The sequence below is a fragment of the Sparus aurata genome, chromosome 9 (assembly GCF_900880675.1).
Source record: "Sparus aurata chromosome 9, fSpaAur1.1, whole genome shotgun sequence".
In the NCBI taxonomy this organism is placed as follows: Eukaryota; Metazoa; Chordata; class Actinopteri; order Spariformes; family Sparidae; genus Sparus; species Sparus aurata.
Genome location: NC_044195.1, coordinates 13,758,353 through 13,785,093, shown reverse-complemented (window position 1 = coordinate 13,785,093; position 26,741 = coordinate 13,758,353). Strand labels below are relative to the sequence as shown.

At 43.2% G+C, this 26,741-nt stretch overlaps 1 protein-coding gene across 8 annotated transcripts in view; it reads right to left on the bottom strand.

Moving 5' to 3' along the window:
* il1rapl1a (interleukin 1 receptor accessory protein-like 1a) overlaps positions 1–26,741 on the bottom strand; it is a 190,268-nt gene that overhangs the window by 89,014 nt on the left and 74,513 nt on the right. For all 8 annotated transcript variants that reach the window (XM_030428809.1, XM_030428804.1, XM_030428811.1 and 5 more), the window contains exons 3-5: positions 25,046–25,331; positions 17,962–18,148; positions 16,443–16,596 (exon numbers count right to left, since the gene is read on the bottom strand). In XM_030428809.1, the coding sequence (XP_030284669.1) occupies positions 16,443–16,596; positions 17,962–18,148; positions 25,046–25,331 (627 nt within the window). The remainder of the gene's footprint in view (positions 1–16,442; positions 16,597–17,961; positions 18,149–25,045; positions 25,332–26,741) is intronic.

Genomic DNA, 26,741 nt, shown 5'->3' with positions numbered 1-26,741 from the left:
TCTGGTAAAATAACCAGTTGAAAGTCTGTGCACACAGATGTTGTTATTAAATGAGCCCTGATCTAGGTCTGGAGAACTAAAGATTATGGTTTTGTAGTGTTATTTTATGTGAACCTGCTATTTCAGTTCAGTGGTCAGAAAGAAAGTTTGTTCAGAACACACCTGGCTGACAGTCTGCCTATGGCAAATGCCGGACTGTTGGTTAGCACCTGTGGCCCAGAATGTTGGCACTCGGCACCTAAGACATTACTCTGATTGGCTGTCCAGCTTAGCGAATCAGTGCATGAGAAGAAAGATGGAAAATGTAGGGGAGCGTCTCCTAGGCCGGTTGCTTCAGTGTCCGTAATTTCACCCATTTAGTGCATTTTCTCCATGTTTTTTTTTCCTCACAAATGTCATTTGCAACTTTTTGTCGGACATATTCTTGTTTTGAAGCAGCTATATTAGTAAGAATTGTGTGAAAATGGTAGGTAAACACCGCTTTATCGTAACAACGGTGTGTTTATCCACCATCTTCACGTTTCCCTTTTAAACGATGAATACTCCGCCAACTCGCGGTATGCAGAGGTATCCTCTCATGCAGGCAGAGAACCGCCAGTTGGCCGCCGGCGTAACCTGATTCCACATAAGTAAGTCATGTTTTTTTATAATAAATCCACCTGATACCTAAGTTCTGATAGGTGGGGGAGACAGAGTGCACATCCACTGTTTACTTATGAATGTAGTACTGGCAGGGGAAATGACTGTAGTTAGTTCAACAGCAACTGAACTCAGCAATTCCTCATTCATTGCTGAGCCCTCTCCGTATTCACTAATAGATTTCCTATTCTTGTCTAATTAAAAAGGGAAGCCTTTTTCCCCTGAAAGGCTCCCAGAGCTATATTGAAGGGTGGAGAGGTCGCTGGGAATCCATCAGATGTGATGCAGTTAATCAGCATAAAGCCTGCTCCAGTGCACTGCTAAACAACAACTGCAGGAATGGGCCCAGCCCTCACACTGCGCCACACTGGCAGGCACAGAGGCGAGATAGAATTCATACACAGTATTGTCTAGAATGTTTAAGCCACAATACCTGATAGTTCCCTCTATTCTCTCTAAACAGGGTAATTAAAGAGGATTTAAAAATAACTACAGAGAAAGGAGGAGAGAGAGCAGTACGGTGGGAGAGAAGGGGGTTTGTGGGAGAGAATATAAAGAAAATGAGAGGACAGAGCCCTCGCCCACAGTAATTACCTGTCTCTACTTCCTATCTTTTTTGAGCGACAACAAAAGAAGTTGGGAAAGAGGAGGGGAGACGGGAGACAGATGGAGGAGAGGAGTGAAGAGAAATAGGTGAGCACGTACAGGAGGAGAAAAATCACCATGACACCCCTGACACCCACATCATTCTGCAGCAAACTGGCAAGTCAGTAATAAAGGCTGACTCAACCCTCCTCCAGCGATGCACATTTTGCCTCTCTCTTTGTTCCACACACCTGTGATTAAGGTACAGTAGGTATCTGATCTTGAGTTAAAAGCAGCAAGTGGCAGAGCTGGTCGTGGAGACAACAGATGAGTCAAGGGAGACGTCTCCTATTGTTCAGCATTCGAGTAGCTAGACGGCAACACCAGGGTTATCTAAGTATGTTAAATGTGGCAATCATCAGCAGCCTGCCTACTGTGCCTGCTGTCCATCTGTAGCCTGGCAAACGATCACCTAATCATCAAAACAACACATATATGAAGGCTGCTGGCACCTTTTTAATTCAAGATTAAATTAGGCATGCATTTCTAAAACCTTTTAGATCTTATATCAAAATCCAGTCGGGTTTTCTTCCTGTACGACACAATATGAACTCTGCAGTGGCTTCATTTGGACCAAATCAGGCATTTTGGTGAAAGCACCAGTCCTTCAATTGATTTTGAGCGTGGGCACTTTGAGGCTACCGCAGTGTTGACCACAGGGGCTGCCGAAAAAAAACGCGGTTATCCCGCAGTGAAAAGAATTATGACGGAAACGTCTTTTGGAGAAATGCAACCCGACTCGTCACGCTGCAGAGACCAATCACATAAGCTGGTGATTAGGCCGGCTTGCCAACAGTATTGTTATTCAAGACTGGCACTCATCAGAACTCATACCTCCGCCAAGGCCCAACAGTTCCCTCTAATTCAATCAAGGCTGATCCAATATAAAAAAATTAAACATATTAAAATCTGCTAGATCTGGATTTTTAGTTGGATCCGTTTGTGTTAACTCGCAGACAAACCAACCAACCAACCAACCAACCAACTGATCATCCAAATGACCATCCAACTGACCAACCAACCAACCGACCATCCAACGAAAACATACACCCCCTTGACAGACATAAAAACCTACTACTGTAATACTTCCAATGGATGTTGCACCAACATCCATTTCTCAGCATTCAAACCCTGCCTGGCTATCCTGTTTTACTCAGAAACAAGTCACAACACTGAAGCTATGTACTCGAAAAATACCACCTGGACTTTCGTGTGAGGGAACCGATGACACTTACACACATGTGCCCAAAGCAGGAACTGGCTTCAGGGAGGAACAGGTGGAACTGAAAATCTGCCACTCATTTGCAGTTATCAGAGCTGGCCAGGCATGCATGGACACATCCAGTTCATACACACAGGTATGCACGTACAGCAGGTGTACAAAGATGTGTCCACATACACACACACTTATATGTGAACAGACAACAGACTGTATTCACACACCTACACACACACACACGCAGAGAAAGCAAACAGTAGACGCTGACACTGGCTTCCTGGACAGCCTCTCTCGCTGTGAGGGGATGCCAGAGGAGGAGGAGGAGAGAGAGAGAGAGAGAGCAAGAGAAGCTGCGATGCTGCTGTAAAGACATCATTTCCATTGTGTACCAGGGAAAGTGGTGGCAACACAAAATGGTAATGACAGTTAAGGCGTTTAGTCACGGACTCACTGGAAGGAGCTGGAAAAAAAAAAACCAAACACCCTCATTTTGACATAACCGACATTCTCTGAGGCACCGCTACGGGGTCCAAAATAACTATGATGCAGGAGAACGTGTACACTGTGTGGCATTCAGTGCACCTGTTTTCCAGTGGGGAAAGACAAAATACACAAACAGGCACACATGCATCTACAGGACAGTAGCGCTTACACACACATGTTAATGTCAGGGGGAGGGCTCTTCTACATCAGTCAGTCTTACAGAGATCTCTTTGCGCTTCCACCCCGGGGCTGAGAGGCTTTGACTGCACACTATATGTATGATTTCGAGTACTGAGTGACAAGGAAAGTGCGAGGGTTGCATCAACCTCATAAGGCCCCATAACTCCCGGGAGAAAAAGAGGAAGAGGTGAAGGCAAACAGAGTAATAGAGGAACGCAGGAAAACATTGAAAAGAGACAGATGATGTCAGACGTGAGTCATAATTGGACCTCTGGTTTGTTTGGTTTGTAGGGTTTGACGGGAAAAAAACCTCCGCCAGTAAAAAAAAAAAAAAATCCTTTCATATCCCGTCCTCTCCACGCTCTCTGTATAACATACCACATTTCACACATGTCTAAAAGTGCATGCAAATACGCGCACAGACGCTTGTGTATCGTAACCCTTCATTTATTTGGCCTCTTACGGGCATGCTGAACAGCGTGTCCATTGTTGCTCCGTGGATGAGATCAAATATGCCAGAATCTCTCTATTTTCTGCTACCGCCCCCTGTGGTTGCTAATGGTCACCTTCTTATCTTTTAATTGGACAGAGGTTTTTCTAGAGAGCTCTTTTCTTGAGGACACTGTATAATGAGAGGGTTATTTAAGGGCCTCTAATTGACCTTCAGCCTTTTTTCATATCCTGCCATGAGAGCCATGCTGCAGATGGCACTGTTACAATACAACTGCAAGTTAATCTTATTCTGTCGAGACAGCAACTGCAGGCCCAAAGTTAGGTGGCCTCCACCGCCCGTTGGAGGAAAGAGAGGAGATGTCTGCAGGGAGAAGTGATTCAGGATGTAAGGAGGCCAATTACAACCGGACTACTGGCGAGGAGAACAGGGATTGCAGAAGAGAGCAGAGTAAGAAGGGCCGTAACATGATCAGTGCGAAAATGGCCTTCACAGAATTGTAACATCATTAGCAGACACATAAAGGAAGATGAGCAGAGAATGAGAGAATGAAAACGCTGATGCAAGTACAAGGTGTCATGCTGCAAGCAACAAGCTCACCCGCAAAACTTCCCCACGAGTCGTTCAAATTAAACCACACGTTGAAGCCATTAGTGCTACTGCAGCTAGGTGTCGAAAACGAGACTCTAGAAGCAGCTCTAACCTTGCTCTTAAGTACAAAATTGTACTGTAGTGGAACAAAATTGTGTTCACGTGCAGGCTTCAAACTTGAGCCACTGTCCGAGTGTGCACTTCTGAAGAGACCTTGTCTTACATAGCAGGAAGTCGACACAAAATGGAAGCAAAATGACAGCTTTGCAGCAGCCGCTTCAGCATAAGTGGTGCGCTAAGGTAATTGGCTACGTACCGTATAGAGGTAAAGACCTTTTCATTCTATTTGCTCTTTTATACTGTATACACACACACTCACACCGAGGCACACACGCAGAGCTTGTTTCAACAAAACTGTGCAACACTTTTCTTAGAATTTGTCAAATGTATTCATTTTGTATCACTGCTTCCTGATTCTCTGGCAATATTGTTTTTGTGACATCCATGCAATAAAGCAAATTTGAATGGAATTGAATTGAAGGGAGAAGAAGAGAGAGAGAGAGAGAGAGAGAGAGAGAGAGAGAGAGAGAGAGAGAGAGAGAGAGAGAGAGAGGCGGGGGGGGGGACAAGAAGGAGAACACATGACAATAAAGCTTTGTTTTTCTATTCAGCACAATGGACGGTACTGCTGCACACTGCAACCTGCACTGTTTCAGCAGGCTTATGACGGCGGCACTCATGGAAATATTTGTCATGACAACTTCAGCAAAAAAAGAGCCGAGCCGTATCTGATCCTGTAGATTCCCGCAGAGATCCATACATTTTAAACAGCAAAAGGCTTTGATTCTCATGGAAGACGCAGAGAGGTTGAGGTCGGGGGGATCGTGAATGCTGTTCCATATACAAAAGAACATCATTTTTTCATGCAGTATTTCATGCATTTTTAGATTTTGAGCCGTTACGCCACAACATCTCATCATAACCTTGTCTTTCACACTATTAGAAAGAATTAGAAATGCCAGAAGCAAGTAAGTAAGCACTGAAGAATTGTGTTAAGAAAATAACTGCCTTAATGAAAAAATAAATAAATAATAAATAAAATTTGCTTAAAGGAGTCATCACCCGGAAATCGCAATTTCTCTTGTTAAATCATGCATATTGGTGTTGGACCTCTGTTGAAACTTGCCTGAAAAGCTGGAGTTTGAAAGTGGCTTATTTTTTTCGCTTTGGCTCTTTTTCCGAACAGGAATAGCGCACAGTAGTGCGCGTTCCTAAAGCACGAGATTTTGACTCTGCTCCTGTGGTGACGTTACCACAGGAGGCTACTTGCATAAGCATCGGCTCACAGCCGTCCTCAGCCAGAGTGAGCACGCCGAATCTGCTTATTTCTCTGTCATTTTCACGCCATACATCGTGACCGTCAGCATTAAAACTCAGGTCTTACATGTAAAACACGAGTGTGAAAAGTAAGAAGGAGAAAAAATAAAGAATTTACCATTCAGAGACATCCTGCTGTAAATGTGTATCTTCCACCGTCTCTGCCTCTTCACTCTCCCGTTCGGTTTCCGACTCTGGCTCGTACATAAATGCCTGAATTCCTTAAGGTTTGTCATTTAGTGTGTGCGCCATGACAGGGGGCTGTTTATGTTTTGGAGTCCGTGTGTGCATGCAGGCTCGCCCCCCATTCCGGCTCTGTCCTTCCTGCGGCCAATCAACGCGCGCCTCATTACATATTAATACAATACACATCCGGACCGGTCAAAACCTTGCGCATAATCTCGCGTGAGAAAGTCGCGGTATGAAAAAGTGTCAAAACAAGCTCTATGTTTGATTTTTTTTTTTTTTTTTTTTAAGTTTTAAGAATTGATCCAAAGCGATCCAAGAGGGACTGGATATGTAAAAAACCAGGTGATGACTCCTTTAAAGAGAGGCCTTGATTCTAATTTCTTTATTTAAATTCAAGTTCAAACTTGGTCTCAAGCACAATGTCATAGAAAAGAAGCTTAGGGTGCTCTCTTCTTTGAATGAATTCTGCAAATTTGCCTTTCTGTTGTGCTGATAAAATAGAAGCATGTCAGATAAGCCATATAATCAGGGGCCACACCATCAAAGGAATAGTTCAACATTTTAGGACATTTCTTGTCGGGGAAAAAAGGTGAAAAGATCGATCTAATCTCGTATTTCAGCCTGCCAGCACCTCAAAAGCATAATACTCAATTTGATACTGTATATCACGTTTGTTTAGGTTGCCCAAAAACAAAAAGGGAAACAAACTATTTGTGTTTCCCAGGGGTGAATTCTTGAAATTTTCATCTTGACAAGAAAGCAAATAGGCGTGTGTTAGAGCTAGAGCTTTAAACACTATGAGCAGATCTTTAAAGTCATGAACGAACATGAAGCCATTTGGAGATATTTAAGAACTGGCGTCATGTTTGACATTTTTTTTTGTATTTTGTAGTTAAGATACATTGAGCAGAAACCATTACACTGCTTCCCAAAAACGACCAGTTATTAGGAAAAGGCAGTGTTTGGTCTGTGCTTCCGAATCTAACTGGGATTGTGTTCTAAAATATCCCTGAGATGATGGAAGGCTACTTTAGTTATGAGCTGTTGTGTGAATAGAAATTCAGGCGCGCATCAATAACAGCTTTTAGATTTTTCACTGCATCAGTTGCAGGAAGGCATTAATCTGCTGCCTCTTTTCTATTGTCCCCGGGACTAAGGGACGTTGCCCAAGCAGTCTGACACATTCATGTTACACAGTGAGATGCAGAGTTGTGCGTCATCTGCATAGCTGTGATAACTTATCTCAAGGACTCTTGAAAATATTTGCTAACTAAGTGTCTCATTTAAACAAGGTATTATAGCATGCTTTTACTGAAAGGAGACTAATTCACTGGCCTCGACAACGTAAGCAAATGTACATTGCCATTTACTGAAAAACACTTTTTAATTATTGACCTACACTTCAAAAGGCTTCAAACGACAGATTCATAATTTTAATTCCACCACTCCTGCTCGGGTACCAGCCCTATAGGCCGAGATAACGATAATAACCAGGGACTGAGGGTGTGTGTGTGGGTGGAGCGGGGTAGGTCAGGCAAGATTAATTGTGGGGGATGTAAATTTCATTCGTCACATGCAGATTGATGTCAATTATAATTGAATTAAAACAATGTGAACCCTGGCCTGCTCGGAGTCTAGGAGGACGGCTGGTGAATAGTGATGAAGTGAGTCGGAGACCACTTGAGAGAAGGGGGGAGGGGGCGGGGAGGTTAGGGGTGAGGAAGAAAGACAGCGAGAGAGGGAGATTAGTTGATGATGACAGTGCTGGTTGACCTTAAACTAATGAGCCATTATGCCCCACCCTACACTGGTAATACCGCCACTTCATGAGCAAATTTATAGACATTCACAGATTGAAGACCTACGTACCAGACTTCTGACATACTGGATGGATAACTGTCGGTTGTGACCAGCGTTCGGCAAGTTACTTACTTCTGTAATGCATGACATATTACTACTATTAGTTACCACCATTTTAACCAGAGTTGTTATATTTCTACCAAGTTATAGGTTACTTTTGTAATCAGTACTGATCAGTATTACTTTCACCAGATTAACCACTGAAGTACGACTTGGCATTATAAAACGGAAGATCTCACATTGTTCTACTATTTTAGCCTCAGGTTAACCTGGTCTGTACTGATTACAAAGCCTTTTACCATCATTGCTTGACTTCTTTTCTGTTCTGCGTTCAGCTGTTTTTACAAAACAAATGGAAAAAGACGCCTCTCGCTGCAGAAAACATGCACTGTCTGACGAGGCGGGCCTTTGCGCCGTAACACAGTGAAATAGCTTCGCTCGCATGCAACCCAACTACCCATCCATACACCGCTGGAAAGGACAAATGATTGGCTTGAGTGATTCATTTTTTGATACCCATTAACAGCTCCTTCAAGCAAAGATGCATGAAAGAGCCAAAAGGCCCTCCACACTGGGGGCAACGGGGGCAGACCTGGGGTGACAACTAAACAGAAAAAGGTGGAAACAATTTCTTTCTTCTTTCACTTTCATTTTATGGAAGAAAAAAAAAAGATTTGATTCTTTTGATCAGTGGACCCTTGCGAACAAAAGGAATATAAAGTATTAGAGGATGAACCAAAATCAGGACTGTATGACCACTTCAAAGGTAGGGAGTCACCACAATTTTTCTGTCTGTTTTGCTGACCAGTGTTGGCAAATCAGAAAGAACCAAATGGCACACAGTAGAGCTTCTCCCAAAGCCCAACAGTCCCCTTTAATTTGTGCATAATTTACCTCCAAATTTGTATTTGGATCTGCATCAAAAAACTCACTATTCTTGAAATTTTGAAGAGAGTGAGAAAAATAAAATCTCTGTCTGCCTTTATCTGGACCCTCCGCAAAAGTCAATGGGCTCTACTCATCCTCCATCCAAGTTGGTTCTAATAGGAAATCCATTTAGTAGTTTTTTGTAATCCTGCTGAAATTAACCAAGCAACTAACCAGCCAACAAATGTTTATATACGAAGACATATACTTTTTGGCTTTCAAGTTAAATTAACTAAACGACTGATTTTTGGAGAATCTAACCGATCGAAGAATGTTTAGCATGTCAATACTGGCTAAAGTTAAAAAGTCAGTAGTTGAACAATCTTAAATGGGTGAACTGATGGGTCTGTCCAGGTTGAAAAACTTCTATAAACACTTGATTCCAGGTGGTAACGCATACCTGGACATAGCTGCTGTAATAATAGTACTGTAAATCCTATTGGAGGCACATTATATTGAGCTGTTACTGCTTAAAGTAATATATGACTGTGATGCGTTACTTTTGCAGTTCATTACTCCCAGGACTGCTTGTGACAGACAGCAGCTTACACTGTACATTTCACACATATGAAATCACTTTACAGTGCGTGCAGTGGCCCCTCATGGCTGTGATTGATGTATGTGTGTATGTGTACACAGGTGCACACATGTGTGTAGGTGGAGTGAGGAAAAGTCAACTGCAGGAGTAACACTTATCTCAGGTGTGATTTTTATCGTCTTCTCCCCAAGGACATGTGCCTGAGGTGGAGGAGCGCTGCAAGTGTCGATGTATTCACGCAGGACTCGAGCATGCAGGCCGCGAGAAGGAAAAGGTTCCAGTCGAGAGTGAAACTCTCATTTTGTCACCCCACACCTCTTATCTCGACTCGCTCGCTAGGATAATATCAGGGCTAATCGCAGCCGCTCCATCTGTCTATCCACCTGCAGCTGGGTGGATGGGGGAAAGAGAGCAGACGGAGGAGGTGCGGACGCCACAACCCCGCTTCTGCCTCCGTCCTCTCCTGCAGTTCCAGCCTCTGCAGTGGTGAGACCACACCGGCCAGGTAAACGTCGAGCTATCGTCACGATGGATAAATAAATAAATCACAAGGAGCCGCGCACAAAGTCCTGCATCACGCGTGCACACACAGGCCGTAACATTTTATAAGGTTGTGAAGTGTTCATGCTTCTGAAGGTGACCCTGTAGCAGAAGAACTGTAAGGAACCTTTTACTGCAATGAGACGGTGTCCTGGATCACCTCCCCGCACCTCAGCTCCTCATTACACACACACACACGCACACACACACACACACACACACACAATTCCTGTCTCTCTCTTTCTCTTTCACGCACACAACACACATACATACAATGTTGTCCTATATCAAATGTGAGATCTAGACCAGAGAGGCAAGGACAATCAGGTTACTGTAGTGCAAGCCCCATGGTTGAATCTTAAAGGGACGGTCCCCCCCCAAAAAATAAAAAATACAATTTCTTATTCATACCCCTCAATATCTCAGAACTTGATGGCACTTAGCTTGTAGTTCCCAAAGCACCAAAATCAAGGCACTGGAAAAATTCCAGAGCTCATGAAACAGTTCCTCAAGATAATCCACAGGCCTTGTTGTGAGCAGTTTTATGTTGGAACTTTTTTCTACCAAGCTGAGCCGTATCACCGGACAGAGGGAAACGTACACACACAGTTTAGTTTAATGCGGTCATTTTTAAATGTATAAAACGCAAATACACTGGTAGATAGACAATAAATAAACTTACTGTAAAACACATAAACAAAACAGGACTGAAAAGGTTCAGGCTGTAGGCCTTAGCTTATTACAGCTACCCTTTTAATATTAATTATATTTTGTCAGCTGTCTTTAAAAACATACAGAGCAATAAAAGCAACTAAGAATACATATATTTTACAAAACCAAACTAATTTTATGTACACTCTGGTGTTCATACTTCTGTTTTATATTTGTTAATCCTCTTGTGTTTAAAACATTTTTAAAATCTACTGTGTGTATTTCGCTCTTTCATTTATGTTTCTAAATCATTCCACAGATTTACTCCATACGCTGAGACACACTTTTGTTATGCATAAGTTCTGGTCTTTTTTTGTGAATACACAGTCACCTCTCAGTACATATGGACATTTTCTTATTTGGATACAGTCTGGTAACATGTTGTTGTATACACCAGTGATGCTAAATTTAAGTCTCCAGCTTCACTGAATTTGATTGCCTGTGAATTTATGAATAATGTGTTTGCTGGCTGGCGATAATCAGCTCTGTTTACGATACTGATTGCTCTCTTTTGAAGCAAGACAATCAGGCTTGTGATCGTTTTATAGGTTTTTACCCGAGCCTCCACACAGTATGCAATGTATGGAAGTATGAATGTAAGATTCAATATGTGAAATGAATTTTAGGTTAGGAATGCCTTTTGTTTTCTTCAATATTGCGATGGAGTTTCGATATTTGCTGTCATTCCGTAGAGAGAAAGTAGTTCCCACACGAAACTGCTCAGAACAAGAGCTGTGGATCATCTTGAGTAATCGGGTCATGACCTCTGGAACGAGACGTTGCTGTTGAGTGTTTCGCAGTATTTTTTTTGGCACTTTAAGCGCCACAAGCCGAGTGTCATCTGGTTCCATTATACAAGAGAAGACAGACATCTCCCAAACTTGGCAGCTTGCACCAACAATAATCTAAATGGGTAAATAGCTCTGCAGATAAGAAGGACACATGTGGCTCCCTGACTCATTGAGGTGAACTGTCCCTTTAATTGTAACAGCGCTTGCAGGAGATGTAAATTCCAGTCCCAAAAAAAAGTGAGCAGGGAATCAAACGAAAAACCGAAAGCAGTCACATACTTAATTTTTCCACACGTGCGTATTAAAGCGAGGTTCCAAAGCGTCTCCCCTCTCAGCGTGGATATTCTACAAGAGGTAATGCAAAGTAGATGATTCCTATCCTCCCCTCGATTTCCTCCTGCCCTCTGCACTCCACATTCACTGTGCCAAATGGTACATTTACATTGGTCGTAACCTCAATCACCATGCTCGCAGGCTATGCTGAATGTGCAGACAGACATTGCTACAGTGAGGGGATGCAGACAGAGGTATAATGGGAGCAATAGATAGAAACCCACGCCCGAGGCATCCATCAAACCAAACGACTCCATTACAGTAAGTCGGACAGAGGCAAACGGTAATGTGCACTGTGATAAACACTGGGATAATAGTCTGTTTATAGTCTTGGACACACTGTTTCTGCTGGGAAACACTGGCGAGGAATACAGATAAGATACAGGAGCGGCAACCTCTCTATCTCTTTCATTCTTTCTATCTCTTCTCCTCTCTCTTCCTCGCCGTTATCAGTCACGTTCACTCCCTTGTTCTCTTTATCCCTTTTCCGCTCTCTCTGTATAATATTTTCCTCCCTTGCAGAACGCGGGAGGGAGCTGCATACATCAGCTGAACAGGGCTTTTATCTGGTGTTATACTAGTGTAGCATTATCATCCCGGTGCTGGAATGAGGCCTAGGAGAACCATAAAAATTGAATGGAAATGATTCAGATGTTCTATTAAAAAAAACAGACATCACGGCGCACCAGACAGACGCAGGTATGCACGTATAACAAACACACAAGGTAGCCCCAAACTGTACATGTGAGTATCAATTAATCATAGCCGGGTGGTTTCAGCCGAGGCGTTGCTTCTTGTGTCTCTGATAGCAGAAAATGGTAAACACGAGAGTAGACTAATCTGACCGCGCTCTGTATTCCTCAGAGGACCCGGGAAAAAAAGCGAACCTGCTGCTGCTATGAATCAATTATAAGAGTACACAAAAAGGCACTCTCTTTACAGCTGGGAGGTTGAGGTGAAGGTCTGCGGAGGGGAGAGGGAAAACAAAATCTTTCCATCTGTTGATAATGGTGTTTTTAGCTCTCAATGCACACTCCCAGCGCCGCGCAGGCTGTACGCGGCCGCGTCCGCATTCCCGGAATGAGATAAGAACATTCAAATTTGGGCTTGACACAAAGTGGAGAGAACATGAAAATGAGGGAAGGGGTCGCTGTTTCTTTTACATTTCTATTAACCTGAAGAGCACCGGCGCTTGATTAAGGGGCTCCTCGATCAGCCCGATGTGGGTGAGCCTGTGTTCATGCCCATAGTTAACCTCTATTACAAGGCCGACCTCAGTCCAGATATCAGCTTCTGTACCGATTCTAATGGAGGCCGTGCAGCAGGGTCAGAACAGAAGACACACACACACACACACACACACACACACACACACATACATACGCAGGCACAAACACAATTTTCAGCGAGGCAGGGTCAAAGCAAGGGCCAGTGTCTATTGCGCTATATTTAAGATCAGTTAAACTTAATGACCTCCTTCATCCCCTAGGCCTATCATATAAACTACAACATTAGCCCTCAGATCGCAGACATAGTTTGGTCTTTTATGCTCGCCGTCCAGGCAATGTCGGTTTTAACAGGATGTGATAAAATGTGGATAATCTCACGCCCACTTGAGGGGATGATGGTGTAGGTTTATTAAAGGAAATGAGCCTATGGTCGGCGTGAGCTCATCTAATTCTACCAGGATACTGCAGCTTTAAGGAGGAGGCGCCCCTCTGGTATTATAACAATAACACAATTGGTGACTAAGAAAAAGGCACCTATTGTGATGTGTGAAGAAAAGAATAATCCTCCTCTACATAGATATTGATGTTTTGCTGCTGGAAGCATGTTTCTTAATAAACATAGCACACTTGGCCAGTCAGTTTACTAGGGGACATTGAACATAGTCTTCATTTTCGGAGACGTGCTTCATGCAAATGATTTCATGTAGGGCAGGTTGATCCCCGCGTGGACCTGCTGCGTTAAAGCCGCATCTCATGAAATTGCATCCTCTATTTTTGATGACTTATTGACGTTTCATTATGGGGAACATGCGTCACGATTCCTCTGCCGGTGTGTAGGTGTCTGTGTGTGGCTGTGTGTGTGCGTGCAAGCATTACACAAAAGCGCAAAAGCAAACACTAAAAATATGGAACAATGGATTTTTTAAATTTAACTCTGAAGCTCATCGTCCGTTGTTATATATTTTCTGCTGGCTCTTCTTCTAGGGCTCACACTGTTTGGCCCAGTTAGTTGGACATTCACACCTCGCACTGCACCAAGGCAACATGCAGGGCTCATGTATAGAAAGCAAATGGCAGCTGCACACGCCTCTTTCTTTCTGCCTCTGTGCTGTTTCTCTCCCTCTGTACATGTCCCTATTCTTTCCTCTCTGTGATGTCATTAGTGTGAACTGTGTATATTTATAACGCAATAAAGTTTTTACGACCACCGTCATTATAGAACATTGAGGTCATGGCTGACAGGCTAACAAACACACTAGGATAAAGCCAAAGTACATACAGCAAATAGCCAACACGCACTCACTCGCCCAGACATACAAACTCTACAGAACAAAGCTGCACACATTTAATATCTGCTGATAGGTAAAGCAGATAGGTAACATGACGAATCAAAATAAAAATAAACGACGAAATGATTGGAATCACCTGAATCACAAAGACAGTCTGCCACCAAAAGGTGAGAGAGATTTAGTTTGTATTTCTCAAAAAATGAAAACACAGATACAAATGTGTCTCCCCATAAATATTGTCCTGATAAAATCTGCAGACCTGAGAAAGAATTTTGGCAAAAAAGGTAAAAAAATAGTCCTCAGCAATCTTGAGTAATGGGAACATTGTCTCTGGACAGACGCGTTGAGTGATTATAAAGGAGACCTATTTTGTTTTTTGCCTTTCCTCGATGGTTATAGGTTCGTCTGCATGCAAGAGATCTTGAAAGTTACATGTAAAAAAAATCGACATCATCAGAATCTCCTCTCCCCCACAGAAAACACTGCACCTGAAACGCCTCGTCAGTCGTCCTAACTCTAATTCTGTGATTTAGTGACATCACTCTGAGTCACCATGTCACACATACACATCATTTATGCATTGGATCTAGCTTGGCATGTAAGAATTGATCTGTTGAAGCTCCTCTGTTGCTGTTAGCGGTGCTTGCTCGGACATGTGTGAGCTGACCAATTAGAGGAGACTGTTTAATTGGGGGGGGGGGCTCTTAGAGAGACAGGAGCTAAAACGGAGTGTCTCAGACAGAAAATAGTGCAGTAGCACTGGACAGTATTTGTGATTTTTGGGTTTAGCATGTAAACTATTCAAGTAGTAACCAAATATAAAATCAGACGTCGTACACATATATATCACACAATGTTCGATGTAGTGAAAGGCGTTCTCCACATTAAACCCATCCAAAAGGGAGCAGTGGGCAGCCAGCATACAGCGCTAGTGGACCAAGTGCCTTGCTCAAGGGCACTCACTATATGGACCTTCTGCCGGTGGTCGCTCAAGGTATCATAAAATGGTGACGTTGCCTGTTCTAAGGAAATTCTCTGGCACTTTACAGGACACCATGCAGGGACTTGAGGTCCTCCACTCTGTGGGTAATGGCGTTCAAATAAAATCTAGCGGATCTTCCTCCTATCTGCTTCATACTGATTGAGCCCGACCGGGGATACAATGTGGAGCCATCAATCACATAAGCATGCCAATCTGGAAGCCACATCTCCAGGATCGCATTTTAGCCTCATCCAATAACACGCCATGCTCAGGTTGAGGTATGTATCTCCCAGTTTGCTAGATAGCAAACCGTCTGTTTATCTCGCGCTGCTATCACCCTCATATCACACAAGAGCAATGACCAGCCACACAAATAAACACCAGAGGAGATACTAATCAAATGCGAACACTACCTCTGTGTGGACCAACGTGGAGCACACTCACACTAAGAAACTCTCTAAGTAGATGAATAGAATAATGGAGGATACCTTTTTGAGATTATAATCCATTAATCTAATTATATGCTCTTTACTATGCACAGCATCATAAATAGTGCCAAACTAATGTAACTAACGTACAGTATGAGTTGTTCTTGTTAATAATGATATGATTAGTTCAAACTTGAAGTCAAGCAATGCTCATCTTATTTGCGACACCTGCACTGAGCGCAACATCAATTTAGGCTTTAATTTTTATAATGTGACTCCAGTGGGAACATAACAATAGGTAGCACAGGAAAATTGTGCAATCAAGAGAGTTTTGAGAGAGAGCGGAGAAGTAAGAAAAAAAGACAAAACTACTTGACCTTTTCATCAATGCTAATCAGAGCAGTTGACCTGGCAGGAGCGCACACGCTCAGCCCCCCCGATCCCCAGATCTCATCCGGGAGTCTCAAACCAATGATTGAATGCATTTATTTGTCATGTGCTCACCTTGCAGCTGCTCAAGGCAGAGGGAGAGATAGAGGGAGAGAGAGAGAAAGAGAGATGAGAGAGCGAGAGAGAGAGAGAGAGAGAGAGAGAGTGAGTGATAGAGAGCGAGAGGAAGCAGAGTAAGAGCACTGTAAATCTCCTGACCTTGGTCCTGGCTCTTTAGCTCTCTGTGTGAAGGGGTTTAGCCTATAGCCTTAAATATTTCAACACTGCTTGGTTGGCTGGAAAGTGCTGAGTTAGAAGAAGGGATAGAGGCCAGGCCTCAGCATTCAACCTCCCCCAGCAATTAACACAGCAGCAGGGCATCGCTGCAGTGCTCAGTGGTGTGTGTGTGTGTGTTTTTGTGTGTGTATGTGTGAGTGTGTCTTTGTTAACATTCATTCCTTTTCTTCAAGTGTATGTGCCTGTTATAACTTTTCCTCCACTGATTCCTACAACATTAGCCGTAGAGTTTCTACAATAGACACCCTCAGAATGTTTCACATATAAAACCACATTTGAATTTTCATGTTTTTTCGTCTTTCACGAAGACTTACCAGTTACTGTTAGCTCAGTAGTCCTCCTGACCACAAAGCCACCAAACTGGACTTCACAGGTGTAATTCCCAATATCATCTTCCTTTACCTCCTGGATGGACAGAATATCTCTCTTCTGGATGATGCTGACACGCCACTGCTTTGGACGGCACTCCTGTACATTAGAGAAGGACAGGCAGGTCAAACGTACAATTTCTGCCCAAATCTTACTATTGATAAATCATGAGAAGTGAAACGACTGGCAGCAGATGGAAGGAAAAGTACCGTGTGCTGTACCATGTAGGCTGGCATGAAATACTCTGGGCAAGCCTGACATTATGAAATTTAAGACCTCCACTCTGCTTCATAATGAATTAGATCCATCACGTTTCGAGTGGTCTGAGCTGGGCACAAAAGCTTTCAAACATCACTGAGCATTACGAGGGTGGATGAAGTGGTAGGGATGCATAGCTTGGCGCGCTGACATAAAAACTCCATACGGTAAAATGATAAGGCTGAGCCATTATCCTACTTATCTGATCAAGATTTATTGCACTGAACGGAATATTCTCCATTCAATACTCTGGTTGAGCCACAAAGGACAGGGAATGTTATTTACAGTATTCTCTGCTGGCAAAATAAGTGTGTTTGAGCAGTGTATGTGTGTCTGTGTGTGTGTGTGTGTGTGAGTATGTGTGCGTGTGCGTGTGTGTGTGTGTGGGTGACTCTATGACATGATCCTCTCTCCAGCCCCACGGTGCTCTGGCAGTGACAACGATGGCTCGGCGGATTCTATTCCACCATTGCTCCCGGCAACCTTCGAATTCAATCACGGTGGCTCCGCAGTGGTCCAAATAACTCTAGGTTCCAGCACTCCCAGTCATTACCCTGACTGTAATTGAATTCTGGAAAAACCTAGAGGTCGAGCCCGGCTGAGCTAATCTACTGCTGATCTGCCTGTGATTAGTCTGGCCTGAGCCCTTCTCCGGGATGCACTTTGTTGTCCGCAGGCCGTGCCTGACCTGGGAAAGGCAAGAGCCCAGGTGAGCGAGGAGAGGGCGCATGCTGAATAAAGATCAGGGACTACAGTTGGAGTGTTTAGAGGACATCCACTCGTTCCGTAGGGCAGCGAGTGACATCGCACAATTTTCTCCCCGTAGAAGTTTTGTGTTCATTATAAAAGCCATCTCTGTGGATGCCCTCTGCTCAGTCCTTGTTCTGTCTGGGTGACTCTCGCAGTGCACTTATGTAATTCATCACGATCATTTGCATCCGTGCATTATCTGCCTAAGTGATCTGGAACCACGTTTCCAACAAGGCTTTTAAACATAAACAGCCCGGAAATTAGATGAAAACAAACCAATGAACCATTCAAGAATATTCCACGGTTGTATAATCACAAAGACAGACTCCCTCCTCATTACGTTTCCCTAACACAACAAATACCAGTAATCAGGACACACACACACATACACACATGTATGATGATACAAAAATCCTAATCACACCACACACCAGATCGGTCAGAGAGCAAGCCCACCTTGTACCAGGTGATGTCTGGTTCTTTGCCAGGTTCAACGTAGTCATCTATGTCAGGACAGAGGATGTCTTTACTCTTGCTGAGCTCAGCCTTCTCAGCCCGTCTCATGTTGGAGTTGTAGCACAGGTTTGTGTCATTCTCCGCCACGGTCAGGGACATGGACACCTTCATGCAGTAGGTGGAGTTCCTGTGGGCAGAAAACAACAATACAACCGGATTAAGATCCATCCATCCTTACTTGAGAGAATCTGGTAGTTCAGTTAAAACACATCTTTACTTACTGATGCTGATGTTACATCACAGAGCGTAAGGTGGAAAAATACTTCACTTGCAGAAGAACATTCACACAACCACACATGTCCAAACAAGTGATATGTAACGTCGCTCCTTTCTTATTTATTTTCAATCTTTTCCATCCCTCCTCTGCCTCCCTCCCCCTCCCCTATGTTTGTGGGGTTAGCAATAATGACCTGTTCAGCAGCTTTACCGAGTCAATGACTCACACTCACGACCACTAATGGATTTATGGGGGGAGTCAGCCGGGCCTGGGAATGCTAATCAGAGAAGAGACAAGCGCTGAGAAGGGCCTCACAACATGACGGAGGAGAAAGCTGCTTGGTCATCAGATGGTCCAACACAAACCGCAACACCCCCCCCAGTCTCCCAGTAACCATCAACACACTTTACCTCTGATCCACGCTAGCTGACAGAGAGGGATGTCTCTCTCTCTCTCTCTCTCTCTCTCTCTTTTACATCTTTATCAATGTCATCATAATAATTATCATCAAAGCCACGATCATTTCAACCCCCATCACCGCTGAAACGATGGCGTCCCACTGCACCTGCCCGCCCAGGAGTGACTGTGATGAGGTGTTGCTTCACGCTACATGGCTAAAAGGAGGACACACTTTGTTGCTAAAACAGCCTAAGTCTCACATTGCCAAGGCCTATCTCCCACAATGCCTCACAATCACAATCATCTCAGGCATTGCTAGGCCCAGGATGAAGCAACAGTGCCCCTGAAAAATAGTTTTTGGTGACCTTGTTTTTGGTGGAACATTTGCGCGATTGGAACAAGCGGTAACCTCCGGTGCTGAAAAGTGAAGCCAATGCGGAAGTACGAAAAAACGGCAGTTCCTCGAATGGCAACCTGAGGCCAGTTCCAAAAGTCTGTGATCAAACTCATGCGGATAAGGTGAGGCAAAATGTGCTAATCTTAATGCCTAAACACTGATAGCTTGTTAGCCTTAGCTAGCCGTAGCGTGCGTTATCCCCATGCTCCAAGGCTTTGCCCATTTTTCATTAGCTGGGAGTTAGTGGAGTCAGGCTTGTGTATGCAGCAACGGCCAGTACCACTCACACTGAGCTTCCATTTTGGCGAGCCCTAGCATAACAATGACAAAATCCCAGCACAAGAAAAGGTAACAGCTGCCATCTTGTTTAGCTTTGTACCATTGGCAACCAGGTTAGTGTTGTGGTAAATTGACATTTTCAGCATGTAAGTTGCTTAGTGGTTGTTTCAGTTTTTTCGTAGAGAGGAGGACTTTAAACTCAGAATGCTGAATTAAATTATTGGCCAAAGGCAGGTTCACACCAACAGTCTACATCTGGTGAGTCAGACTCCACTTTCTGCTGCAGGGATTTGCTCCCTTCAGCCACAAGAGCATTTGGCCACAGAAGGTGAGAGATAAATCCTGGCGTAAATCCTGGTTAGGATTAGGCACCAAAAAGGCTTGGTCTGGGTTTGGAAAAGTTCATTCTTTTGGTTAGGGTCCTTCGGGGCAGCAGGTTGGCACCAGATTAAAGGGGCTGTGAGAGGTGGGGAGGTGCAGAAGGTCGTTGAGGAGCCGGCGTAGTTTGTGAGTGAAATAGAGGATTTTTGCTTGATTCTGTTGTGTCACGGGGAGCCAGCAAACTTTGGGACGGGAGTGATGCGGTCACAGGTTGTACTGGGGATTATTAAGAACTTCAGACAAAAAATTCATAGTGAAGTAGAGCCTGAAGGTAATGAAAGCCTGGATAAGAACGATGGGCAGAGTGAATGCATCCAAACTGTTACCACAAACTTGGAAGCACCACTGTAATCTAAAGCATTATTGGCTGTAGCATTGTGGTTCTCTTTAATTTAAATTAAACAGCCCCATCCAAACCATAAAAGACAGCCCCAGACTTAATGTCCGCATGCTTTCATAATGTCTGTCTGTCTGTGTTTTTATTCTCCGCCGGCCTGGTCCAGCCTGACTGTGATCTGACTCGGTCAGTCACTCCGTCGGTCGAACGGCAGGCCGTGCGCACAGCCATATGGGCTTTCATTTCATTTCATTACATTACATTTACGGCTCACCAGATGCTCCCATTCACTGTAAATGACAGGGTTTCATATGATCTACTCAGGTTATGGAAGCAATAAGGGAGTCACCTCTCTCGTATAAACACCTCTGACCCCCTGGGACCATAAAACACAGATGTAGACACACACCCACACACAACGGCACGCACACACACGTGCCTTAAAAGACAAATGTGGCTACATGCGGCAATAGAGGAGTGGGTAGCGATAGAGCAGAAGGAGAATGGCTGCTTGGAATGAGAAAGAAAAGATACTGTATGCGTCTACAACATAGAAGATGACTAAAAGGGCATCTGGAAAATGCTGTAGGAAGCAAAAGTAAGATGCAAGATATTGCAACAGAGGTATGCCCTCTCGGTGCTGAAATCTAACACTATCGACTATCTAGAGGGAACAGAGTGGGAAGACGCGATGCTGTAGGTTCACAGAGCACTCTTGGATAATATACTTGTTTATAGAACAAAAAAAACGCACATGTGGACACGTACGTGGACATGCAGGCACGTTCGTACACCTACGAAGTCAAACCCCCACGCTCGCCGACGTAATGGGAAGACGATCAGAAATGACCTCTCTCAGTGGTGCACCTGAGCCGCTTAAGTCCCCAGCGAACCAATGGGAGAAACCGCCACATGTTAAATATTCACAGCAGGCGCCCTGTGGCATTGTGGGAAGATGTCAGTGGTGTAGCTTGATTGATGGACAGCCGGGGGTCGATGCATCCTGTGGTGTCTTTCACGTCTGTCACAATTTATTCAAGTGTAGCTGCTTTGGATATTAATCTGCAGCTCACGTTAGCTTTAATTCTCCACACATTATAATCCCATGTTGGATAATGTAATCATGGGAAGGAAATACGCGTGGTTCTACCCACTCCAGAACACAGACTCATTACTAGGATTATTATAAAATAATTGAGCAGGTGAAACGTCGAGCGGCTGAGGCAGCGTGTGCATGAGAGATGGAGTGAGGCCGAGGGGAAGAGAGATTGATGGATGTGAATCGATGTTACGGACCTTATGTGAGATGACATGCGGGGGGAAAGAGAGAGGCTGAGAAAGAGCAAAGGAGTGAAAGAGAAGGAGAGCAAAGGGAAGCACATGGAGATTGCTATGTAAATGAAGTCACCTTCACATGAAAACTGGCGATTAGACTTAAATTTGCAGACAGAGAAGGACAAAGATAGCTGTGCGCACACGACGGTAAATGCACATATTTATGCAGCAGTGAAACATTCGCACACACTCCGGTGCTCCTTCCATATCTCTTTCTGAGAAAAAAAACATCTGGAGGGCTTCAGTGAAAAGCTGAACTTAACACAAAGGGATTTACCTACATTTATAGATACACAACACAACACGCCCAGAGCTACTGGAAACTATCCTGCCATACACTACACAGTGCAGTCAGAAGGTATCAGGGCAACGACAGTTTTTTTGTTGCGTTGGCTTTAGTGCTCCAGCGCACTGGATTTCAAATGAAACAATGGCTATGGCTCTAAAGTGCCGGCTATCAACTTTGATTTGACGGCGCTTTCATCAAGATCAGATTGAATTGCGATGCAATAAAATCATCGTGGCATGGTGTGCGGTCATCTTCTCTTCTAAATAGCGCATTGCCATCACAACCACCACATTTTCTGCTCACACTCTCCACGCATCCCATACTGCGAGTATCCCAATCTGTGCCGTCGTGTCAAAAATATCAATGTAACACATAACCTCGAGGATGTAGAGTCATTGCACATTAGCTCCTGCAGTACCTCTCATCCTCCAACAGACCCACATGTGATTACATGTTTCATACTGTGGTAAAAACATGGATAGCTTTTATAAACGAAGGCCAGTCTCTAAGTAAACAGGCCAATGGCATACAGTTTTAATTATGTTTTAATGATTTGTAGAGTTTCATTCAAAATGATTTCACATCAGCGACTTCAAATAAGAAAAATAAAACTAGGATTTCCCTGTTTTGACATTTTGCAATAGTACTCATATTTTTAAACAAAAGAAAATTCTAATCTTAATGTGTAAACACAGATTGAGCGAAAAGCAAACCATCTATGACATTGAAAGACGTGGCAGCGGAGATGTTTATAGCCGTAAAATTAGGTCTCAGGACTAATTTACATTCAAATAACATTTGTGAAATATGGCACATACAGAGCATGCTCATTCTGAAGAGCTGATGCGTTCCAGTGTCACGTAATGTGCTTTTAATTGCATGCATCCATGATGACATTCTTACTTAGTGTAACTCATTATGGTATGGTGTTTCTAGGTGCCAGTTTATTAAATACATATTAAGGAAATTGGAACAAAAAGCCAATACATCAGCAATACAGCCTACCTTCATGAAGCTTACAGTGTATATTCCATTTTTGAGGCACTGATTAAATTCTATAGTCATACTGTATGATTTTGTAATACTTGTCCATCTCTAGCAATGCCAGTGGGAGTTGTTACAATATAAGGTATCAGTGAGATGTCAGAGATTAGGTACATGCATGTACTCTAAAACTCCAATTGGGTGAAGTGAAAACAAAGGCATCTGTTCCTCTTTTTGCCTGCAGGGAGTTTTAGGGGAGAGTGTTTGGGTCATATACGTGTGAAGATGTGTGAGTCAAAAGCTTACTCCTGAACAAAAAGACAATTGATTTCAGCTCAGAGGGAAATCTCTTGCAGTGTTTTGATTAGAGTATCTTGGAAGTTTGAAATCTCCCCAGCTCAACGCGAGCAGACTGAGAAACACAGAGCTGGGAGCACTTTTTTTTTGACAACTCTGAAGAACTACAGTATGTCAGTGGTAGGGGGAGTACTCAGAAGTACTCACTCGTAAAATCAAGCTGAAGTTAAAAGTTACTTCACTGTTAATAACTGTTTACTGAAAAGTTGCAACTGGTTTTTATGAAAGTCATGTTTGTAAATTGTTACAATTGCTTTATAAATGGTTTATAACACATGTCATTCTTTGTCAACAGCCAAATAACTCAACTCAAGTTTAATGAACTATAAATGAACCTATTATTAAATATGATTATTGTGATTATTATTATCAATAAGTGTTACCAGTACAAGTCCTGTACACAAAATGTTATGTCAGTTAAAAGTACCAGAATCAAAATAAACTTAAAATACCAAACATATAATAATTAATATTATACTTAAGTAATATCATTACTGCTGCATTAATGTGTACATGACTGTAATGTTGCATCTGCTAATGTTGGACCTATTTTGAACCACTTTATAAGCTGATAGGAAATGTAACCTCTATTAACATATCATAATTTAATAGCTGATATATATTTTGTTTGAAAAATCTAAATCTGCAAAGTAACTAGTACAAAAAAAGTATATTATTTCCCTCTGTTACGTTAGGGAGTAGAAGTAAAGAAGCATTAAATTGAATTAAAGTAAGAACACTATGAGTAACACTCCACCATTACGGCACTGAATTCCCAAACACAACTTGAGTAGAGACAAAGCCTCCTTAGATGAGACTGTCAATAATCAAAGACAATATGAATTAATAGAGAGACAACACTGGAAAGTGTTTGTGCCAGATTCGTCCTACAGAGTGCAGTAATTACATTAAGTGGAGGCTGGGGTATCATTGCATACAAACACACTCCTCCCGTCACACTCAATGTATCCTGCAAGCCTCTCTGGGTCTTTAAGAGGCCTTTAACTGGGTTTATTAAAAACTCTCTGAAATCAAGAGCTGCAATGAGGCGTTAATTGAGGGATGTTCTCTACTGTAAAGGTTAATAAGTTACTGCCACATAATTATGTATCTTGTATTAGGAAGAGTCTCTGTGTAACGGTCCGCTAAAGCCTGTGTATGCGTGTGCGTGCTTGTGTGTTTGCTTGTGTGTTTGCTTCTGTTTGGATTCAGTTCTTTCTCTCTGTCCATATATCTCTCCACCCCCACTTGACATGGCTTATAGTTCACTGGCTTACTCATTTCTCTCTTTCACTCTCTCTCTCTCTCTCTCTCTCTCACACACACACACAGACACACATGTTCAGAACACAAAGACAGCTGGAAAAACTTAATGATAATTATAATATACTGTAATAAATGCTCACTTAACCTTTCGTTAGTAGCTAGTTAATACTTGTTTTTTAAACCAATATGAAGAAAATAAACATCAGTTGCAACCCTATGACCATCCACATAATGTTAACAGATGAAATGAGGATAAATGCACTATTTGTTACTGATGGGTGGACTAAAGTGTTACCAACAACTGAAGACATTTATCATACGTTGATTTCAGTATTAACTCTGTCACTGATTAAAAAGTGCTTGGGATATATGTTTGTTGTACTTATATCCAAGAGCTCAAAGCTATTCTCCTTTCTGGAATGGCATTTAGCTTAGCTTTTAGCTTTGCATAAAAAGTGGGGAAACAGCAAACTACAATTGTTTTTCTTTTGTTATTTTTGTTTGTGCTATGTTGCATTAATAAGTAGGTCTCAAGAGCTGTTTTTAGTGTGTATTTTATAAATTTTGAGAGAGCTTGGCCTAGCTGCTTACCACGGCCTCAAGTCTTCATGCTAAGCTAGGCTAATTGCCCTTCAATTTCCAGGTCAATACTTGCACAGACATGTCTATCATATTCTTCTTATAATTTTTCTAATAAAATCTCGAACTATATTTTCTTTACAAACAGCAAAACAACTTGTCAAAGGGGACATTTTAAATGTATTTTCCGTGGTGTTATCCTACCGTAGGACGCAGGAGTAGAGGCCCGCGTCCTGGAGGTCAGCTGGTCTGAACCAAATGGCATCCTCCTCCTTGCTCATCCGTATGCCGTCGAAAGAGATGGGCTCCTCGAAGTCGCTGTGGCCCAGGCCAGAGCTGCGGTACCACATGAGGCTGAGGCCCACACTCTGCGCCTGGCTGTAGTTGGCCCGTATGTAACCATAGAACAGCGCGCACTTCAGCCGCACCGGCTCACCCTGCAGCACCCGGTACTTCAGGTAGTCCACTGACCAATCTGTACAGCCATCCACTACGGAGAAACAAACAGAGAGAGGGAGATATTCATCAACACTTGATCAGTTTAAGTGATTAAGATGTAATAGAATATGTGTGAGCACACACAGAACACATAAACAGAGTGTATAAACATTATATTTATAGTAAAAACAAACAAGCAATATTCTGCATTTTCATGTTACATGGGAGAACATATGAGAGGGATGCTGATTACCAGGTCGTATATCAGCCACAGTGATCCTCTCTTGGTTAGAAAACACTTGTGTATGTAGCTTATTCAGCAATGAAACACTAAGATGTGTGCAGTATGCATCTACAAAATGTTTAGAGGTGTATGCTGCATGGATATTAATGTAGTTCAACTTCTTTTTGCTCCTTATTGTGTGTTAGCTTTTGGAGGATCGCGGCACCTGGGGCAGACACGTTTCCAGCTCACACATTCAGGGCATGTGTGCCCTCTTGGCCTCTGCAGCGACAGCTTAGACACTATTCTGCAATATCCAAACACGCAACCACTGGGAAATTTGGGACAGAACTGTAAGACATCTCCGTAAATGATGTCAGGCTCCTCTGAGTGCTGAGGGTGCTCCACAGCTCCAGTGTCAAAGAGTGCAAGCCCAGGTCATTAACTGGGAATACGCCTGGAGCGCTTGAAGCAAAGTGTGTTCCTTGTCTAACAATTCTATCGACAGTTATTTTTCTGTCGGCTCTTTGTCACAGAGCTAACAGGCTAGCTCAGCTATCATCCAGTTTCTATGCACTGCATGCCACTCATTAAAAATTCTCTACCCTGACTGGACCGGACTGAGAGTTTGGCCTACATGTCCGCCCAGGTTAGCGTGCATCAGTGAAAGTAGGGTAGCTCATTTCGCAGATAAAAATCACAGGCTAACACGTGCCGCGCAGACGGAAACCGTATCACCCAGTCTAGTTTGTGAACACATACATGTAGGGCCCGGCAGCTGAAAGGACATTTGACAAAAATCAGAGACACTGGCCCGGCCCCGCAGGCACACGGGTCTGCTCCAGTTCTAGCGAGCAGCTGAATTCCCAAGCTACCGGGGGTTAACCTATGGCCAGCTATCAGTCTCTGACTAATTAGCTACCATTTGTTTATCCAGCAGGTGTGTATTAGGGCATGTGTAACCAGAGAGATGGAGAGGGAGAGAAGTAGTGATGGTGCGATGAGATAAAGTAATAAGAACCCTGCTGCGTGCCAGTCTGTGAGTGATACAGAGCCTCACAGGGACAGCTATGCTTGTAATTAATACTCTTAATTACCAGGGAAGTAATGTGTGTCTTTGTGTGTGTGTGTGTGTGTGTGTGTGTGTGTGTGTGTGTTTGCATGAATGTGCATTCCCTATATGACTGGTTGTCTGCCTAATTATGCCTGTTAATTACCAGTAGGCTTATCCCGTAAATG